The sequence below is a fragment of the Paramormyrops kingsleyae genome, chromosome 8 (genome assembly GCF_048594095.1).
Source record: "Paramormyrops kingsleyae isolate MSU_618 chromosome 8, PKINGS_0.4, whole genome shotgun sequence".
Lineage (NCBI taxonomy): Eukaryota > Metazoa > Chordata > Actinopteri > Osteoglossiformes > Mormyridae > Paramormyrops > Paramormyrops kingsleyae.
Window position 1 is genome coordinate 12,909,372 of NC_132804.1, and position 20,922 is coordinate 12,930,293.

At 50.6% G+C, this 20,922-nt stretch overlaps 1 protein-coding gene and 1 long non-coding RNA gene across 9 annotated transcripts in view; one reads left to right on the forward strand and one right to left on the reverse strand.

The window, feature by feature from the left end:
* Positions 1–20,922, forward strand: part of iqsec1b (IQ motif and Sec7 domain ArfGEF 1b) — a 173,710-nt gene that overhangs the window by 103,594 nt on the left and 49,194 nt on the right. The window contains exon 1 of one of the 8 annotated variants that reach the window (XM_023837494.2): positions 8,670–9,365. The exons of 5 other annotated variants lie outside the window; for them this stretch is intronic. In XM_023837494.2, coding sequence (XP_023693262.2) covers positions 9,289–9,365 — 77 coding nt within the window. In that variant the 5' untranslated portion in view covers positions 8,670–9,288. Of the gene's footprint in view, positions 1–8,669; positions 9,366–13,609; positions 14,016–17,042; positions 17,179–20,922 lie in introns of those variants that run through there. 2 more of the 8 variants (XM_023837495.2, XM_023837499.2) reach the window with 2 other exon arrangements.
* On the reverse strand, positions 12,880–17,409 carry LOC140592267 (uncharacterized). The gene is made up of 3 exons (XR_011992591.1): positions 16,209–17,409; positions 13,639–13,694; positions 12,880–13,219 (listed from the first exon to the last, which is right to left on the reverse strand). It is a non-coding gene; the product is annotated as an uncharacterized lncRNA (long non-coding RNA).

Here is a 20,922-nt window from a genome sequence, read left to right on the forward strand (position 1 = left end):
AGATATATGTAAAAATGGGGTGTGCAGATTTAGGGCCGTCATTGGTATAGCTAGTTAATATGAGGGGAGGGGTTATGTTGATCTGATGGTAGCAAGGTGCTGAGGATCCTGGTGACCTGAGGGCAGAAGCTGGTGCAGAGTGTGGTGGGAGTGGCCAGATGCCCATGGGAGTGGCCAGATGCCCATGGGAGTGGGGGGAGGGTGTATCCAGTCAGGTAGGACAATAAGACTTTTATTTCAAGGTAGCACCATGGCTTAGACACCTCCCCGCTCCACAGTTTGACTCCAGCATCCAGGGCCAGAGTCCCTACATGGTCCTGCATTTGTGTGTCGGACTCTCTGTGTAAGGAGGCTGCGTCTTTGTCCAAGCCGTCTCCTTAATTGCTTCCTCTCTTTTTGATCGATTTTCTGTATTTCTTTCCTCTTTGGGTTCCCCCCCCCCCACCCCCCCCAAACAGCTTTCCTTCCTTCTTAGGGTGTTGTAAGCTGTTTCCCACATGTTCCGGTTTTTCATATTGCCGTTTGAAATTATTACATTAATTTAAAATTTTAAAAAGAAATGGGATGATATCACCCCTTGGCGCACTGTGCGGATGTTTTCAACAGTCGTAATGAACGTTTCAGTCTTTCATATATTTTATGCAGTTTCTTCCCACTCATAATTCAACCATTATGACTCCTAACCCAGCTTGACACCAGTGACATTCTGCCGGTCCGTCATGAAATAGATTGAAACCGAGAGTGAAAAAGCGCTCTGCTTATACTGCAAACAGCTGTCAGTTTAATGAATTAACTTTTACCATAGTCACAACAGCTTGTGCCACTAGGGGGAGCTCTATGGCATCAAAGCCAGCTTTTCATCTGTGCTGTAGACACAAGCAGTGACATTAAAGGGCTGCAGAATAACAGAGATGGAGGAAGATGTGAGAAAGCTACAATATATTTTAGGCATATATTAAATGCTTTGACGGTGATATCCAACGCAGATACGTAGCGTTGCATTATTAATTAATAGTCACAAATCTGCTTAGGTAAAGTTGGACTACATGTACAATATAATAATCTGTGGCATGAGTAAATGGTGTCCTGTAGTTGTGTTCTGGGCATACAGGAACTCTGGATATAAAACGTTTTTGCCAGGTCCCTTGAAGTCCGTTATAACTGGATTTTACTGTAGAAACTTTTTCTTAACTAACTGCCGATGAGATAATCCTTAATTTAGTGAGGAGCAGTCGTCCTTTTTTGCAGTCTACTGATTATTAGTCACTTTGGGTGTGAGTCCACCATAACCGACTGATTAGGACAGGGGTCTCCAACTCCGGTCCTGGAGAGCTACCGCCCAGTAGGTTTTCTATCCTACCTGGCTTCCGATGAGTCACACCTGTTCTCAGGTAAATACCAGGAGCAGGTGTGGCTCATCAGAAGCCAAGTGGGACAGAAAACCTACCGGATAGTCGCTCTCCTGGACCGGAGTTGGAGACCCCTGGATTAGGAGACTAGAAGCAGCTTAACGGGAACTTTCTTATTCGACCTTACAGCCAAGTCATTAATATCACGATTTCCTCCAGAACCGCCACAAACTCAACCTTACAGCCAAGTCATTAATACCACGACTTCCTCCAGAACCGCCACAAACTCAAAACATATATTCTTCCGTTTTTCTTCCCACTGCGTCACCAAAATAAATTCAATTAAAAAAAAATGTTCGTTTCAAAATAAAAGTCTGGAGAGTCCTATTGCCCAATGTTAAATGTATATGGTGCTATGCCTAAAGCTCAGCTGCAGGGAATGTAAGGGGACTGGAGGACGTTGTCTGATTTCGGGGATCCCTCTCCCTCATGAGTCAGTATTGCAGGGGGCTGCATAGGAAACACGCCCCACCATCAATTCATACCATACCCAGACTGGAACCATCGCATCCCAGCATCCATGTTGCTTAGATGTGCCTTTTGGCATCCATTCCTCAGCAAGTCTGGTTTGTGCCGTCAGAGAAGCTGGCTGAGCTCTGTGTTTGAAAGAAGTGGCCAGAATTACAGGCCTCGCTCGGAGAAACAGCCAGCCAAAAGCGCAGCCGGAGGACCTAGCGGTTGTCCCTGGGGGGGTCCTTTTGGAGAGCCGCTCTTTCACACAGCGGCGGAAGTCTTTGAGCCTTTATCCTGGATAAAACAATTTGCATTTGAAAGGCAAAACATGCAGAACAAACAGCATTTCTGCAGAATGTGGGATTGTCTGCCTGGGTACCCCATTAACACCCTCCGACACCCCCCCCGCCCGGGTTCTCAGCAATGACCGATAGAGACGTTTGAGTGGTTGTAGCAATGAAACACAGGAAGTCTTGTTTTTGCTTTTGTTTTTCCCTCAAAAGTTTTGCTTTTGGATCGCTTGGAAGAGCATCCTTGCCAGACGTCCCCTTGCCAGAGGGCAGCCTGCCCACAGGAGGGAGGGGTGCGTGCATTTGGACTCCCCTGCAGTCAGCGTCCTGCAGCATGTGTGAAGACACAGGGCTCCTGCCAGCCCCCCCCCTCAGGTGAAGGACATCAGCTGGCCATCCCCGTCTTCCCCCCCTCGCCCCCGTGCCGTGGTCACATCACCCCCGCCCTTTGACCTAGACTCCATGTGCCCTAGGGAGATGAGGGTTAAGGGCTGTTTCTGTTTTGCATTTATTGACCTCTTGTTCTTCATTTGAAAAGGTGATTTTAACTGCACGGGTGTGTGTGGTGTGTCTTGAACTGCCTGCCCCTTAGGAATATTTCCCATTTCGCTTGGAGGATCAAAGACCCACAAAGGCAGCCAACGAGTTGCGAATGGTAGGGACTTCCTATGAGAGAAAGGAGGAAGCTCTATAACAGCAGCTCACTAATGTACTTGGGAGATATCATATGAACACGGGGGACTTTCTGCCCATGTGCAAGGGCATGGCTGTTGCAGTATGATTCCATTTCCAATGTGATGCCACAGTAGGTTAAAATATTGCAGTGTTTCCCAATCCGGTCCTTGGCCACCCACAACCGGTCCACATTTTTGCTCCCTCCGAGTTCCCTGCCCGACAGTCCACATTTTTGCTCCTAGCTGGAAGAGAGGAAAAACACGGACTGTCTATGGATCCCCGAGGACCGGATTGGGAAGCACTGAGATATTGCGACAAAATCCCTTTTACTGATCTGGATATGCCAGCCATTGAGATGAGTATGAGGTGTGTGCTGCATGCTTCTATATTGGATGGACTTTGTATCTGCTTTGCATGCTGACTCTTTCACTTTCTGTGAAAACCACAGCAGCCCATGTGTGATGACCTCTTCCGAGTATACAAGCAAAAGACTGTAGCAATCATGACTGGAATGTCAAGTCAGGTCTTTGGCACTAGTCCTCGGTCTTGGAATTCACAATGTGAGTAGACTTAAGCTACAATTTCATTGTGGCAGTCATTGGCACTAAGAATGACAAGAAAAGAGGGGTTTTCCTTATTGACGTCATGCCCTGAGATGTATCTCTCTAAGTTGGGATGGGTGGGGCATCTCTTCAGGATCATCTTGAGTTAGTTTAATCTCAGGATGCTTCTTATGAGCTCGGTCGGAGAGACCCGCAGCTGTTTGTTGTGCCCAGGTAGTCCTGCGATGACTGGTGATCTCCCTGTGGGAGCTGTGAGTGTCGGAGCGTGCAGGGCATGAAGGAAGTGCCACTTCTTCAGTCTGAAAGAGGGAAGCCTCTTCAGTGAGCTGTGACACCCTGCCACCCATTTCTGTTCTGGGAAATACCTCCTGGTTCGTGTAATCGTCTCTCCAGGAGAGTGACTACGAGAGCTTTCTGCCTCTCACGTTCTCCCGTTCATGAAATGTTATACCTCCTGCTAGAGGCTAGCATCATAGCCCATTACAGACAGTATCTGCAGGTTAAACACTGTGCCCTGCTGGGGATTCTTGCTGTAGCATTTAAGCATTTATATGCAAATTGTACATCCATCTATCCATCTTTCATAACCGTTAGAACCTTCCAGTAACCATTAGGCTGGGGACACAGGATGAAAATATGTACTTTGTACATTTAAAAAGCATAAAATTATCTGTGTACAGATGCTCCCGGGTTGCGATGGTGTTACGATATGGTACTTTATGATATTTATACTTTACTTTATGATGGGTATGATTATTCAATAAATTACATGAGATATTCAACACTTTATTATAAAATAGGCTTATTAACCTTATAGGGTTTAGGCTGTGTGTCAGAAATAGGCACCTTGGCGGTAGTAGGGACCTGCGTTTGTAACGTGTGGACGTCACATTTCAAGCATAACTGGAGTGTCTGGGGGAATCCGAACGTAAAACAAGCGTGTTATAATGTGTTTATATAACGCAAGGCTGCCAGCCCAGGTCCGTGGGGCAGCTGCGGTTTGCGCAGCCGGCTGCCCTCCTGTGAAACACGGCTGCAGGGAGCCTGGCTTTGCAGAGCGCGTCCAGCTGCTATGCAGTCATGTCACATGGTGCCCAAGCTTACAGTCCCCCGGGTAACTGGGACTGACGCCTTGGTACGAAAGGCCTGAGGGCTGTTTGCCGGGGGTGGGGGGGGGGGGGGGTCAGTCAGTTCACCCCCAACTCATTTCACCCCCCAGCATTGTGCTTCTGAGATGCTAAGATTGCCGAAACTTCCCACTAAGCTGATTTTATTTGTGTAAAATGGACCCCTGACTGGCTGGCACTCAGAGACGACCCATTACTGTTTTCGATGGATGAACAGGAGCTTTTTCTGTGCTGAGTGCCACTACCATCACTTCATATACTGTATATGCAGCGCTGAGACTGATTCCCGTTCCTATTGTTTGACATTTTACATTATATTTCTGGCTCTGCATTAGACCAAGCTGACCAAAGTGGCCCCTTGTGTGTTTTTTACAGACTGCAGAAGAATCCTCTGTGTATGAAGCCCCCACACAGTGAAGCAGGGTGGGTAATCATATCTACAAAGGGCCGGTGTGTATGCAGGTTTTTGGGATCTGCTGCTCAAACCCAGGTGTGAGGACTCTTCAGCCAATCAGTCCTCTAATTAGTAATTTAATTAGGGAGTTACAGTGAAAGGAGCTCATGCCCCACCAATCATGTTTCAGGTTTTATTGTCACATGTGTTGCAAGGAACGCAGTGTGATTCTTAGGCCGTATTTTCAGGGTAGGGCTTCAGGAAGCAGGGCAAACAGCAGTGCAATACGAGACAAAACAGTGCAATATAGAGTAACAAAAAGTAATAAACGTGCAAAATAGCAAGTGGGCCACAATACATAAGAATAAATATGTGTAAGGTGCAGATAACGACAATGTGCAGGTAGAATTTTAACTACGCCGATATTAAAGGTCACGTTAATGGTCAGCTCAGAATTCCACAGTATCTGCAAGTCGCAGTCGCAATTTCCAAGACACCCAAGTCTTTCTGCACAAAAAGCAGGACGTGATGATTATTTATCCAGAAAAGAGCAGGAATCACTGAGCCATAATTGTCTCGTGGTTCCGGCATTCTGGGAGGGTTTTTACCGTTTCTGACATTTCTGAGTCGAGGGGTTGAGTGTGAAAAGGCGGAACAGAGGCTCTGTGCTGAACAGCGGCTTGGCTTTCTCTAATCGTCACCTCAGCTGTGCTGTCAGATGCACACAGAGATAAGGCTGCGTCCTCATGTGCACATTTTTTATTACCAGCCGCATGACATTAAGGATAGATTTTAAAAATGTAATCGGTTACACCAGTTACAGATAGCTGCAGTTAATTACATTTGTAATAACCATAAAAAAGGGGTCACAGGCAAGGTTGCCATTAATGGATATTTATGATAAGCATCTTTCTATTTCTGAATGTTTTGAAATCATAATTCCATTTTTAATTTATGATTTGGTTCATCCTCGCTGTCTCTGTCTGTAGCTGTTTATGCGTCTGGTTGTTATGGTGGTGGGCAGGCCCAGTGTCAGGGGGGTTCGGGGCTCGCAGTACAGCACTGTGAGACGGGGGGCGGGGGGGGGACAGGGATCCTGTTGTTACCCAGGTGGTGGTTCTGGTCGTTAAGACTGCAGGCCAATTAAGTTCATTTAGCTGGGCCTTCAATCACAGCTGGCTTCTTCCAGGACGGGCAGCTGGTGCACTGACGCCCCCCCCCCCCCCCCAGGGATTGGGGCACTGGCGTAGCGCCTCACACTGGCTGCCTTTACCTTGAGACCCCCCCGTGCCACACAATGGGCCGCATTTCTGTAACAGCCTATGGTGCAGATAAATGTTTTTATTTTATTCTGAATCGCACTTCCAGACAGGCCTTGGGTGGTAATTAATGTATAACCTTGGTGCATCAAGCAAGAGCACAGGTGTAAGACCCCCCCCCGTCCCCTCGGACAGCCTTGATCTGTCTGTATCACTGCAACCCCTTGCTAAAAGCTTGAGCTAGTCGGATATTCATTGTTTGTTCTTCTTCTGCAGAACACATCCAAATGCGCCCCCCCCCTCGATACTGAGACCACCCATTGACAGGAGGCTGGCCAATGGTGTGTCTCCATGGTACCCGTGACTGATCACTGACACGGGGGGCCAGATGATGGATGTGATTCTGTCAACCCCAATCTCTCTTCCCCCAGCCCAGTCTGTTCAGTGGTCCACAACCCCCCACCCCCCATAGACTGCTGTTTGCACTCTGCTGTTAATACGGGTTTGTGGGATGTGAGTCGCCTGGCTGACAGGCTGACGGACGCCTGTAGGTGGAAGGTACTGCTCCGGTCAGTGAGGGAGAGGGAGTGGCCACTCTCTGCTGACTGTTTACACAGTATGTTAGGGCTTCTTTCAGCAAAATCCTGTGGGTGCACTTATGAAAACACCAGCATTACTGAAGCAGTTCTTACTTCCCCTCCTAGTTATGCTTCGCTTTTTCCTAGTTTGTGTGACTGGAGCCTTATTCGCAGCATCACTGTGTGCGTGACCCGGCATTTATGACAGTCGCGTCTGCCGGATGAATGGAAGCCTCCCCCCCGATCCAGCACCTGCATGTGAGTGACCTTTGACCTCTGTCTACCTGCCATAATTGCAGTAAAACGAGCAGCCGGGGATTTCTCTTTCGTTGACTCCGAGCTGCCGCCTGATTACACTCCTCGCCGGCAGCCTCCACATGAATCACGGCACTAATTACCGCATCTGACAGCGCGCAGGTCCAGCCCCGCCGGTTCATAACTGTCCACGTTCACTCTGGCAGATATGCACACTCTTTTACACTGAATGTTAACAGCACATTCATCCATTCACTGCACAACCCAGCACAACCAGTGCACTTAAGGACTGTGCAATACTACTTACTTCTGAGACATGAAATGTCTATATTTGTTTTTTTTTTCTTTTTGTAACTCCTTGTTTTTTTTCGGGCACTATCTATCTGTCTGTCTGTCTGTCTGTCTGTCTGTCTGTCTACCTACTTACCAAAGGTGAATCTTACCCAGTGGTGTGTAGTATTTGTGCGTCTAATCTTAGTTTCGGCATAATGGGTGATTATCTCTAAATAAATGTCTTTGAACAATCGTGTCACTAAGGGATCTGAAGGCAGCCGGTCTCCTGGACTGAAACGCGTCTCCGGTTTGGCAAATCTGAAATCCTGTTATGGTGAGATGTACACTGTGCTGGATCAGGTCACCTTAAGCAAATTAACCCCAGGAGTGTTTTTGGGATGTCAAGCCAGGAAAAGATGCATTAAATGCTCATGCTGGAAGAAGGGGAATAATATCTGTGATTAAATTTACTAGTGACATGCAGAAATTGCCAAGGCATGGCTGTGTGCTTCGTGTAATGCCCGGATCCCTACGTCTTAGCATTAATGCGCTGTTTTCTCCCCATGCACTTCCCATACGGGGGAACTCGAACCCCGGACCTTCACCGGTTTGCCAGGCTGCTCGGTGGGAGAGCGAGCGGCTGGGGTTAGACCACGTTCCTGCCCGGCGGCCCAGGACCAGAGCCAGGCTGGGAGAGGGAGCTGTGTTGGCCTGGTCTCTGTGGGTCATGGGGGGGGAGGTATGACAGGGAGAGGTGGGGGCTCGTCCCAAATGGCAGTGAGTGACCCTCCCCGCCCCCTGCCCTGCCCTGTTAGCCTCTGATTAGTTATTGGTCGTCAGAATCCCCAGGCCAGCAGCCTTGTGGGGTGGGGGCTGAAGTTCCACGTGCAGCCCGTCTCCGAGCAGGAACCCCCGGCTCACCGAGGGAAGCCTCAGATCGCCCTGACGTGGTTCCTTGTCCCTCCGTCTGTCCGCGGTTTGTCTGCCTGCGAGAGTCTGAGTGATGCGGAGCTTGACGTCCGTTTCACTGACATTTGCATATCGCTTATGCAAACTGCAGCCTTTAAAAACACCAGCTGGGACTTTAGTTAAATACTGCAGCCACTCAGACATCTGAAATAGTTGTTTTTTTTTTTTTGTCCGCCACATTACAGCTGCATTGTAAATGCAGTGCCCAGGCTAAGCCAGCCTTGGCTTTACATTGCCGCTAATCACTTTAAGACAGAATTCGGAGCACACAGTAGGTGGGGACACGGAGACTCCCTGGGCTGGCCCCCTCCTGCCGCCACCCAATCAGCAGCCGGCATCAGGGTCCCATTCGTGATTTTTATCGCCGTGTCCTCGTCGTCCAGGCAACCGGCATCAGCTCATCTTTGCAGGGCTAGCTGTGGACGGCTGGTGTTTGCAGACAGCGCTCCCTGCCACGGGAGCACCATGTGGCGGAGTGATTAGCCGCGGCTGCAGAGCTGCATGCGCGCCGGATCTCGCACGCGGGGATTACCGCGCCTCCGCTGGAGCTCATTGTTTGCGTCGCCGTGGCCCTCGTCGTCATCAGCAGTGGACAATGGAGCAGCTCTGATTAATTTCTCCAGGTCTGGGGGAGACGGGGAATCCCGCCCCCCCAATTAGAGGGGTGCACGACTGAGCGGGGAGGAGGGCCGGGGTGGGGGGACAGCGCAGCTCAATCTCAGCTCCGTTGCACGTCTGTGTGCCGCAGGAGGGACGGGGACCCAGTTTAGACCCCCCCCAGGAGTGCAGACAGCTCGGCGTACCCCATCCCACACGCAGGCCCTGGCTGGACCTGCTGCTGACCCCAGGGACTTTTGCTGGGGGGGGGCACAGACCTCTCGCCCTCCGATTTCTCATCCACCCCCCCCCCCCGTCAGGGCTGCGGACAAGAGGCAAACCCCACGTGGAAATCCGGACTCGGCGAAGACCCTTGAGAGGGGGCAAGCTGTGCATAAGTGTAGCTGTTTGAATCTTGCCGGTGACGACACCCCCCCCCCAGCACCATGCTGAAGCTGAAAGCCTTCTGCTTGGATTACTGGCAGTTCCTCTGTCTGCAGCCGCTCAGTGGGTTTTATAAAAGGTAAGAGGAGCTATTTCGACAATCGAGAGCGCCAGTGACTTTGGGCACAGTGAGGGAGCCCTTAGCCTGCCTCTGTCCCACTGCCGTATTCCACTGTACTATGCACTTCACTGTATAATGCAGTAAATGTGTAAGCTGGCCTTTACTGCAGTAACTGTCTCTTTGACATACTTGTATGGTTTTTTTTCTGAAAATGTGTTTGTCAGTCCTGCGTCTTTCAAAGCATCTTCCTGCTGGCCCAAGAATGAGAGGGGCTCTCATGGGGGGGGCCGTGTGTGTGAGCCGGGATCCTGGGGTTTTGTAATGGACCCCTCCCCACACACACACAGGCGACCAGTGGGGAGGACAAGGGGCTCTCATGGTTAACATCATGGGGGGGGGGGGGTGGTTTTTGGGATACTGAGGTGCTGCTGCATGCTGAAGAACATCTCGCACCATCTCGCACCCCATGACACGTCCCATCTAACTTTCATCCCATCCCTCCTCCGTCCTTCTAAGGTGTTTTTCACTTCATCTCTCTTTCCTGAGGGTTGTCTGTCATTCAGTAGCATCGTTATGCAGTAAATCGAGCAGATTGCTGCTCTTTGTTCAGAAACCGCAGATCCGTCTCTTCACTCTTATCTTAATGGCAAACCTGGCATGCAGAATCTGGCAATGCAGGAAATGAAAAAAAATATATATATAACCTGGAGTGTAAACAGGCCCCTGCCAGCCGTGTTCTGATGGAACCTGAAGGCAGGTAGGACTGTGTACGCACAGTGTGAAAGTCTGTCCAGATTCTGGCTCATTAAGCCTGCTGTTATGAGGAGTAGGAGAGTGCAGCGCAGGTGAGCAGCCTGAAGGGGGCGCTGTGAATGGTCAGGCTCCCCCTGTCCCATGTATTTATGAACACACCCTCTCCCCCCCCACCCTCATCACTCCCCTGAGGACTGTGAAACCAACCCCTCCCCTCTGCCCTGGCAAGCGTGGCATTCACGTTTGGGGGGCGGGGGGGGTATAGGGGGGGGAGGAAGGGGGGTTGCTGAGGAAATCCCAAGACACACGTGAGGCCTTTACGTCGCCAGAGCCGCAGCCAGCGTGATGGTGTCCACAAAGCAGCTGTTACCCTCGACGCCATGAGCTTTTTGTTGTTTACTGGCCTCGTGATGTTAACGCTTGTTTCTCAGGGAGGGTAAGAGCTAAATGCATTTGCTGCTTCTCTGCTGCACTTCACCGCCCTGGGTGGGATTTGGAAGGGCGGGGCTCAGGCCTCCTCCCCCAATTCCATCTGCATAATACCCCCCGCTGTCGCTTAACCTCGCACACGCTAATGAGGCCGTAATGAATTCCAGCTTCTCGCCCGTCACCGACACCGCGGATCTTAATCCCCCCGTGTCACGCCAGGAACCCGACGGCGTGGCAGCTAAGGACGTGCAGCTTTTAATCCGTGAGCTTGGTTTTTGGGACATCCTTCGCCCGTGCTGGGGTCTCCCTGGCGTGATAGCCCCGTGCTGGGGTCTCCCCGACGTGATAGCCCCGTGCTGGGGGTCTCCCCGACGTGATAGCCCCGTGCTGGGGTCTCCCCGACGTGATAGCCCCGTGCTGGGGGTCTCCCTGATGTGATAGCCCCGTGCTGGGGTCTCCCCGACGTGATAGCCCCGTGCTGGGGTCTCCCCGACGTGATAGCCCCGTGCTCATGGGACAGAGCGGGGCCTGCCTGTGTTTTGGGAGCTCCTTTAAAACCGGCCCCATTTTCCTGTCAGCTTTTGGGGAAGTTTGGGGTGGAAACCCTCAGTGTCGCCTGTCACCTCTCTGAGCCCCGGCGAGCTGTGAAGCACGAGATTCTGACTCGCCCGGTGATGAAAGCCCCACAGCTGTCTGAGGATTTAATGATGCTTATCGCCACATGGATTCTGGTGTTCCCCAGGTAGGCATCATGTGACACCATGTTGCCTCGGAAACGGCAGGCCGAAGGGCCTGTGGCACCATGTGGATGGCTTTAGGGCCCCATGGTGCCGGGTTGGTGGCTTTAGGGCCCCTTGGGGCCAGGGAGGTGGCTTTAGGACCCCATGGGGCCGGGGCGGTGGCTTTAGGGGCCCTTGGGGCCAGGGAGGTGGCTTTAGGGGCCCTTGGGGCCGGGATGGTGGCTTTAGGGGCCCTTGGGGCCAGGGAAGCAGCTTTTGGGGCCCTTGAGGCCAGGGAGGTGGCTTTAGGACCCCTTGGGGCCGGGATGGTGGCTTTAGGGGCCCTTGGGGCCGGGGATACTTTAGGGCCCAGTGGGGTCATGAGTCTCAGCGTGTTTCCTCTTTGCCGCCTGTGTGAAGCTGCCAGGGATAGCAGTGGGGGGGGGGGGGGGGTGGGGGGGGTAGGGCGGAGTGATCTCTAAACTTTTGGACAATAGAGAAATCCGAGAATGACAGACTTTAGAAAATGGCTGACATATGGCTATATGAAGTGCTGTCTTGTGCCTTATCCTGTGTGGCATCACCTTTTTTTTTTTTGCCCATATTGCAGAGTTTGTACCAGTGCGCTCTGTGAAAGTGACACACCATGCCTCTTTGTCTCTCTCTCTCTCTCTCTCTCTCTCTCTCTCTCTCTCAATTTTAACATGTGCTAGTGTGTGCCTCTGTGTTTTCAGAGCTGGCTTTGTCCACCCCCCCTCCCCCCCCCAGGCTGGCAGCCTGTCTGTCTGTAGCTACAGTGACACACTGTGCTCGATGTAACCCCCCCCTTCACGGTTTTCTAGTGGACTCTCCCATCCTGCCTGGCCCGACCCCACCCTCCCTGCGCTGCTCCACCTGCTCGGGGTGTGTCCTTGCTCCTCCGCTGCTCCCCCCTCACTCCTGCATGTGCTCTTTGTTTCTTAATTCCCAGCCCTGCACCTCCACGCCTTGGACTGACCCTGTTTCTGCAAAGCGCCCCCCCCCCCCCCCCCCCCACGCCCCGTACTCACTCTGTACTCTCCAGCAGGCCGCTGGGGCTGGGATCCGGGAAGCTGGCGCCCCCTGTTTTCTGCCTCATTAATCCCATGTCCCTCCGCTAAGTGACCCCTCCTGATATGAGGTCAGGCCCAGGTCACCTCCGGCTGCCTGAGTGCATCAGCAGCTGCCCTCGTGGGTCCCCTGCCTGAGACTTCGTACAGCGCATCCTGCCTTTCCGTTGAAGTGACAGCCTCACAGCATCCTCCAACTCGGCTCCTCCCGTTGTGCGAGTGCGCAGAGTTCCGGCGTACCGTACGGCGCGTTCCCGGCGTTTGCGGGGGGGGCGGGGGGGTTTGTCTTCCTTCGATCATTTCCCCAGTCCTCAGCTAAAAGGAGGCAGGGCATTCAGCCCATCTGAATTACATCAAGCACACCCTTTAGCGGTCCCATTCCACTGAAGGTCCCATCAATTAGCAGAAGGGGGATTCCCCCTCCCCCCACCCACCCATTTATAATGGAAAGCATACAGTGCATCGCTTTGAACTGCAAATATGTTTTGAAGTATTACTCCATGCATATTCTGTATTTTAAATGTTGTGATTTACCAGATCACCCTTTGCTTGACATTGACGCTCTTAATCTGTAAATCTCTATATAATCCCTATATTTCTCTATGTAAGTCTATATATCTTGTAGCCTTAATCTGTAAGGGCTTGAATTTAAGGGATATATTTAGTTTCCCTTAGTGTTCCTGAACAGGCCTTCCGGTGTAAACTGGAGTAGTTACGTCCATTTCTGCATCAATTCCAGTGCAACCTGCTGGTTATAGTGAATATTTGCTGTGTTGGGGTGGGTCAGTAACCCATGCGGGGTGGGGCCCTGCAGCCGGCGTCCGCGATGGCATCTGTCCTCGGCTTTGCTCTGGCTCGCCGCTCCAGCCCTCACCAGGCCTTCCTGCAGAGTAACAGAGGACTCTTTCTGTGAAGGGTCCCCCTCCCAGCCGTGGTCTGCTCCACTCTCCACTCTGGGGGGGGCCCACTTATGACCTCACAGCCCTCTGGGTCTCCACGGTGACATGGGTTGTGCCTCCCGGCTCCGTGTTGGGGGGTGACCTCATAAAAAGGAAAGATACAGACCCCCGCCCATCTGGGTCAGCCATCGAGGGTGTCACTGATGGACCTCAGCCTGACCAACATCTCATGCGGACTGCCCCCCCCCCCCCCCCTCAGTCTCAAGCCAATGTTTCCATTCATATTGTGGTGTATTCAGGGGGGGCTGGGTGTTTGGGGTCTGTATGAACGGCCTGCATCATAGAAATAAACCTTGCGCTGAATTTCATCTCGGCTTTGCCGCCACGGGGGGCATCACCTTACTTGGTAATCCTCGAGTCTGCGCTGGCGTTCGGGACGGGCCGGCCGGACGGAGGAGCCTGGAGAGAGGGAGGGACAGGAGAGTTTGCAACAACTGCAGCGGCAACTTGAGCCACAGGAGGAACAAATTAGTCATTTTTTTTCTTTTTTTTTATTTCCTTGAGAGGTTTAAAGAGCTGCGTTCCGTGGTTCCTTTTTCGAAACGAAGACAGATCTGGAGAGGCTGACACCGACTTTGCAGTGTGCCTGTCACTCTAAGCTGGACCGCAGTGACTTTTTGTTTTTAAAAAAAGTCCCAAGTCCCACATCCTCGCAGTGAGCAATGTCACCGCCATGTGGAATGTGATGTGGAAGTACTGTATTTCAGTCCGGACAATAAGGTAGGGGGGCATCCCGCCGATCTTGGAGGGGGGGGGGGGACATCAGACAGTGCCTGGGGGTGGGAATACCGGAGTGCTCCCGGATCCGCGCGAGACACCTGCTTCACCAGCTGAGATCAGTGAAGCAGTGTTACGTGCCAGTGCGCCGAGATAGCGCGAGCTGGATTGCTGTGGTAATGAGTGTGTTGAACCCGAGAGCCCGACGTTAGCTACACTCTGTACTGGAGGATCGCCGTGTGCTTCCTGTCGCTCTCTGTGTTTCTCACGTTACTGTGCTTTTGCAAACAGCTCTGCCATGCCACTTGTTCATTGCTGAAGTATTATTGTGTTCAGGAATGAGGAAGTTTGTTTTCAATTTCAGTGAGAGTCATGCATTCAAACCGAAAGAGCCAAAAATCTGACATCTAGTGAAAACATTATCATCATGTCTACATACAAAAGGAATTTACTGGGTGTCCTGAAATCTTGTGTTTAGTTCTGGTGACTTTGAGACTTTGTGAATCATGTTGTTTGTTAGCTTGTTTACATTTTATTTGAGTGATTTGTTTCAGTATTACTGTGTGCTGACTTGATGGCATCATCATTGCAGTTAACCAATAGAAAGGGACTTTTCTTCTCAGTTGGCATTACTCTGGTTTGCAGTGACCATATTGAGATGTACAGAAATGGAGTAAAAATCTGAGCTGCATCAGCCTGCTTTCTGTGTTTTTTTTCTTCTTTTCTCAGTATATCCTCTTTACCAAAAAATACAGCTTGGTATAGCGAATATCGCAGTCCAGCCTGCACCTGTGAAAGCTGTGCCCGCGAAAGCCTGTGCCTGTTAAAGTCCCACGCCCGTGAAAGCCCGCACCTGTGAAAGCCTATGCGCGTGAAAGCCCACGCCTGTGACAGCCTGCATCTATGATAGCACAATGAAAACCCATGCCTATGAATGCCCATGCCCACGAAAGCTTGTGCCCGTGAAAGCCCGTGCCCACGAAAGCCCGCATCACTGAAAGTCTGTGCATGTCAAAGCCTGCGCCCACGAAAGCCTGCACCTTTGAAAGTATGTGCCTGTCAAAGCCTGCGCCCACGAAAACCCGCACCTCTGAAAGTATGTTCCTGTCAAAGCCTGTGCCCACGAAAACCCGCACCTCTGAAAGTATGTTCCTGTCAAAGCCTGTGCCCACGAAAACCCGCACCTCTGAAAGTATGTGCCTGTCAAATCCTGTGCCTGTGAAAGCCCGCACCTGTGAAAGCCCATGCCTCGTTAAGCATCAAACAGTGAAACACTCACAAGGGGGCAGTCACAGACTCCCCTGGGCCGGTACTCTTGGAAGAGTTAAACTGCTAAATGCTTTTTTCGCTATTTGGGTTTTGCAGGGCTAAAATTAGTGGCCGCAAGGTTAGCCCAGATCGTGCCTCGTCAGCGGATCGTTCGATCATGAATTGCCCATAAACTGCATGGCCTGTAATTCCAATCTCCAGGGCTGGCCGAATCGGGCTCTTCCACTGTTTTTATGGGGGGGGAGCTCTCCCAGCGGAGTCCATATTTATCGGATTTCGAATACGCATCTGGTAGAATGTCCTGTGCGACTGGCCTCTCTGAATTTTCCACATCTCCACACAATTTCCTAGTTTGTGTATTACATGGATTTTCCTGCTTGTGGCTTCATGTTACACATGTTCTTTTTTTATTTGACCTCTCAGTTGCAAATTAAACAGTAATGCTTTACATTAACTGCACCTTCATAATGCATTCATAAAGCATTCATAGAACATTTATAAGCAGCATGTAACATACCTTAACAGATTTAATATACATTAATAACAAACATTATGTGGTTATAATGTTTGTTATTATCATATAATATTTGTTATTAATGTATATTAAAGCTGTTAAGGGATGTTAGGATGTTAAGGTATACTTATATGCTGCTAGCGAATGTTCTATGAATGCATTATGAAGGTGGTCTGAATGTCCTATGAATGCATTATCCAGGCATTATGAAGGTGCAGTTGATATAAAGTGTTGCCAATTAAAATAGTGTAAATAGAGTTAGACATTTCCTTAATTTGGTTTTCATGGAAACCATGGTCAAACTAAGTGTCGTCCAAGTCTCTGTAGGTAGCTGCCTATATACACATATAAATACTGGTATACAGACCCACGTTTTCCCCTTGGTCTGTGGCAGCATGTGACGCGTTACTCACCTATACAGCGATGTGTCACCTTCCGTAGCCAAAGCGCCGCTTGTCCACGTGTGTAGAGTCGCCGTGCACAGCCAGAAAGGCTGTCGGGTAGCGTTCCCAGGCCCTGAGTCACGCTTCCCATCTGGGACTGGGGCCTCGCTCCTCTGGCCGCTGCACGGTGACGCTGCGTTCCCACAGAGGAGGAAGTGTCAGCCAGCTGGGCTCTGCGTCTCACCTGCTGTCTCAGAGCGGCCCGGACCGGAATGGAGGTTCTCCACGTGCCGCCGGCCTTTTGGAGGGAACCCGGAGAGACAGGCTCGGTCAGAGGCCTAGCCTGAAACCTTAGAGCCCCAGTAACTCGATCTGGCCATTAAACCACAGCCGATGGGGTCGGGAGGGGGGGGTATTATTAATTCACTCGGAGTCTCGCCTTAGATCCTGCAGTCCGCATTCTCCTCCGGTTCCGTCCGCGACCGGCTTGGGCTCCCGGTCCTCTGCCTCTGGGAGATTCCAAGAAGCCAGCGAGCCTGGCCACACCGTAGGCTGACCCCCCCAGCTCAGCAGCCCAGCTGCCATTTTCCACACAGGGGGAAGGGGAGGGGGGGGCGCAGGGAGCTCAGGGGCAGACCTTCTCCTGGAAGCCTGTCACAGGACGATAAATCCTCACTTCCTGTCAGCGGCACTTGTCGGAGAGGTTCCTGCGGGACTGGCGGGTAGGAGGGGTTCTGTGCAGCCCAGGGGTCTCCTGCGTGGTAAACAAGCTGCTTAAAGGCTTCAGGCGGGGGGGGTCTTGGACGTTTTTCTGGAGCTCGCTTTCTGGGGAGAGGATCGGGAGGCACGCGACACTCTGACTTTGCTCCGGAGCGATTATCCTTCTTCCCCAGGGAGGGGGCAGAGAGAAAGCTTTTCCATCCCACACCCCCCAGCTGAGGGGCGGCTGGACGGCAGCCGATGATCAGTGGAGGACTTCCCCGGATCTGTCACGCTCTTGGTGAGTAAGAGGTTTTCCTGAGTCAGCGCGGTTGAGCCGGACCGAAGCGGGTCAGGCCGAGTGGCAGAAATGGAGCAGGGAGGTGCGGCGACATGGATGACAGCTGCTTCTCCGGCTTATTTCACCCGGGATCGAATCCAGATCGGCGCTCTGCGGCTTTCACCTCCAGCCTGTAATTCCCGAGGAAGTTCACGCTCTCCTCGTTGCTACCTTTGGAAGTCCTCGGTACGGACCTTGTTCTGGAGAAGTTTGTAAATTCCTCTACACATAGGTTTTCATACCTGCCCAACAATGAATCACGTTATAAATAATTAATAATAGACTAGGCTTTAGCAAGCTGGGGTCCAGCGTGTTCACTTTTTGTGGATGATCCGGAGTGTTTTAGAGGTTTATGGAGCTTGGAGGATATTCTGTGCAAACCAGTCTGAGTAATGGAGTGACCTTGTAAAAAAAAAAATGAACACAATGCAGGAGAGTCTATTATTGTTCATTTATCCTCCTCATGTATAAATAAAAGGATTCATACAATGAACAGTTATGTTACTAAGACACTGCAGAAGCCTCAGGTTTCTGTTTTAATGTCACAGGCCGGATTTCTAATTAGATGTTGAATATTTTAACACCTGCGTTTCAGTTTTCTTCACGTAATGCAAGTCTCGTTTGGCTCGTTCCTTAAAATAAGCGTATGACCGGATGTTCTTCTTTTAATCAGATGACACCTTTATTTGTCATAATGTCACACTCATTCTTCTCTGAAGCCAGGAACTTTCTGCCAAGAGTGGCTTACTTTGTGGTATTCCTCTCCGCCGCTGGTGCAAACATCTGGATTTCAGCTGGAATGGCTCCGAAAATATGACCTGGTCTGAGTCAGTAAATAAAGACGGGCTCCTTTAACAAGCAGTTGTTTACATTGCCATGACTTTATTAAACAGATGATTAAAACAATCGAGGTTTCTCTGCAAAAGTTTATCCGAGAAGTTGGTCAGCATTGGCTGAAATGTGTGATGAAACACAAACTTTTGGGTGAAAGCATTTGCTAAGCGGCTGTAGTAGCAATTAAAAACCACACAGTAACTGACTCCAGATCTGTTCATGAGAGACGACCATATGCCTTTTGAACAGCTGGAATGGGCCTCTTCGGCACCCCCACACCCCTGACCCCCCCGATGGTAATTCATCGCTGTGCCCACTGAGGGTCCTGGCAGCCCGCCAGAGGCACTGCATATCCAGCCAACCCCCCCCCCCCCCGTCCCGTGCACACTTACGGCCTCATTTCACAAGTCGGGTCACACTTCACTTTGAATTGTATTTCGTTTTCTCATTACACTTTATATTTTGCGTGTTATGATATGCTAGTATGTTTCCAGCAGAAATGACAGGATGCTAAGGTTTTCTGTGTTAGCATAAAAATGCTATTTTGGGCAGATGAGTATGTCTAGTGGGAGGGGAAAATAAGCTGAACAGCTTTATCTTATTAATGTAAATACAAGAAAGAAAATGCTGGGGTATTTAATGGAGAGGAAAAACAACTGATGAGGTCCAGTAATTGTATTTTGGAGGGGTGTGTTTCCGAGCACAACTCCTCATATCCCAATTCCATGGAAAACCAAGCATGAAACCCCCAAGTCAAGTTTGCTTAGTGGAGGATTCCGTACTTTTCGGAATGGGCTGGCTATTGACGGAGAATTCCATAATTAGCGAGGGTCCCAGTGAAATGAAACCAAAGCAGAGGTCGCAGGGCGTCTAAAAGTCTTCTATAAATATAAGCGTCGTGGCTTCAGGAAGGACAGAGTCGACTCTGAAAGGCAGCTGTCTGAAGCTCTGTGGGGATCTTTGCATGCTGTCAAGGGAAAAATATGCATTTGGGTAACAGAAAAGCCGCGGTCAAATGTCAACAATCAGAGTTTCCTGCAGGAGTCATTTGCTCACCAAGACACGGTGTTTCCGTAACAGAGAACGGAAGGCTTCAGAACTGGGCCTCTGGCTCCACATCATCTACATTAAGAAAGGGAGCTCTACCTCCAGGCTGCGCAGTGGCTCCCCCTGCTGCCCTCTCATGTCTGTCAGGCGTCACCCGGTCCAGGGAAAACATTGGTCGCGCCGATTATTTTCTCAAGCTTTGTTTTCCGTGCTTTTGGAGTCCGCTTAATCGTTTCAGAGACATGGTGGAGTCAAAGAGTCAACATTTCAGTCTGTATCTTTTACAGAAAGGCATGTTTTCCTTTTTGATTTGGGTTTGAAAACAGAGGAAGAAAAACACCCATGTCAGAACGGTTGTTTCCCCAGATGAGTCCTGGGGAGTAGCTGCTTCCGCTTCGGCCTGGCTCGCTGGATTTCTCGGTCATGTGACCGTGCCAAAAGCTGACCAACACCCTCCGCGATACAGCTGCCTGTCCGTGACCTTTGACCTCTCTGTTTTTGCGCGTGAAAGAATTCCAAAACACGTTGGGAGACCTTTGATTCTCTGCCTAATTGTTATGCCAGTACATCCTAAATGACCTCATGCTATCTCCTGATTTTGTAACATTGACAGTGAAGAGATGTTTAGTTGCTGGTCTGCTTCCGTTAACAGAAAAACAACTTAATGAGATTCTTTGTAGAGCTAGAAAAAAGCAAAACAATAACAAATGTCGACAGATGTCTGGGAGTTATAAACATATGCCATTTAATGGTTTTGGAGTTGTGGGTCCAGATAGCCTAAAGTGAAGACAAATACAGAGGTTTCTTTTATCCAAAAAAAGGAGTTGGGCTGCTTTGTTGCCATGGCGATCGTTTCACGTTAATTGCCGGGCCTGCCGGTGCCTCTGGGATCGTCGAGGTAGCGCAAGTCAGTCAATGGAGTGGGAAATCGCGTAAAGCCAGCGGCGTGTCCGGCACGCGGTGAGCCATCAGCCGCCCTGCTCCATCCTCGTCTCCTGAGTCCCGTCACGTGCAAAACGCATTGCATGCCTGCACATGTGCATCATGAGCCAGGAAGCCCTGTGGCCACCTTCTGCGCTGGCGTTACGCTAGCGTTACCATAAGGTTTCTGTATAATGCTATTCAGAGGGGGGTATCTAAGAGGAGCGGCAGGGGCTGAGAGGGAAGGAGGGACCCCCCCCACTCGGTGAGCTTCCAGCCCCCCATGCTGCATAATGATGAGTAGACAGCTCTGTTCACAGTCAGCGGCCTTCATGCCACAATCTGTCTCTCCTGTGCTGTTTAAATGATGTTTTACCTTAATTAGCTCTTAAAGATACTCTATATGTGTGTGTGTGTCTCTGTCTCTGTGTGTGTGTGTGTCTCTGTCTCTGTGTGTGTCTGTGTGTGTGTCTCTGTCTCTGTGTGTGTGTGTGTCTCTGTCTCTGTGTGTGTCTGTGTGTGTCTCTGTCTCTGTGTGTGTGTCTCTTTCTCTGTGTGTGTCTCTGTCTCTGTGTGTGTCTGTGTGTCTGCCTTCCCCAAATGAGCTGTACACGACAGGACTCTCTGCCTATGATAAATCACGGGACAGTATTGGAAAGACAGGCAGCATTATAAATTCATCGCAGATGATTCGTCGAGCTTGGCAGATAATGGATTCTGAGGGAATAATGACCGTCGGGAGCGACTGAAGCCGTCTCCAAGCTTAATGTCTCTCTGCAGTGCCTCTCTGTGCTGGATGACGGCCGTTTCTCCAAAATTCAGGAGTGAATAACAAACGTTCATCACCTCCTTCGTCACCTTTAATCGTATGTGTCCCACAAGCTCGAGGAATGAGGCGGGGAT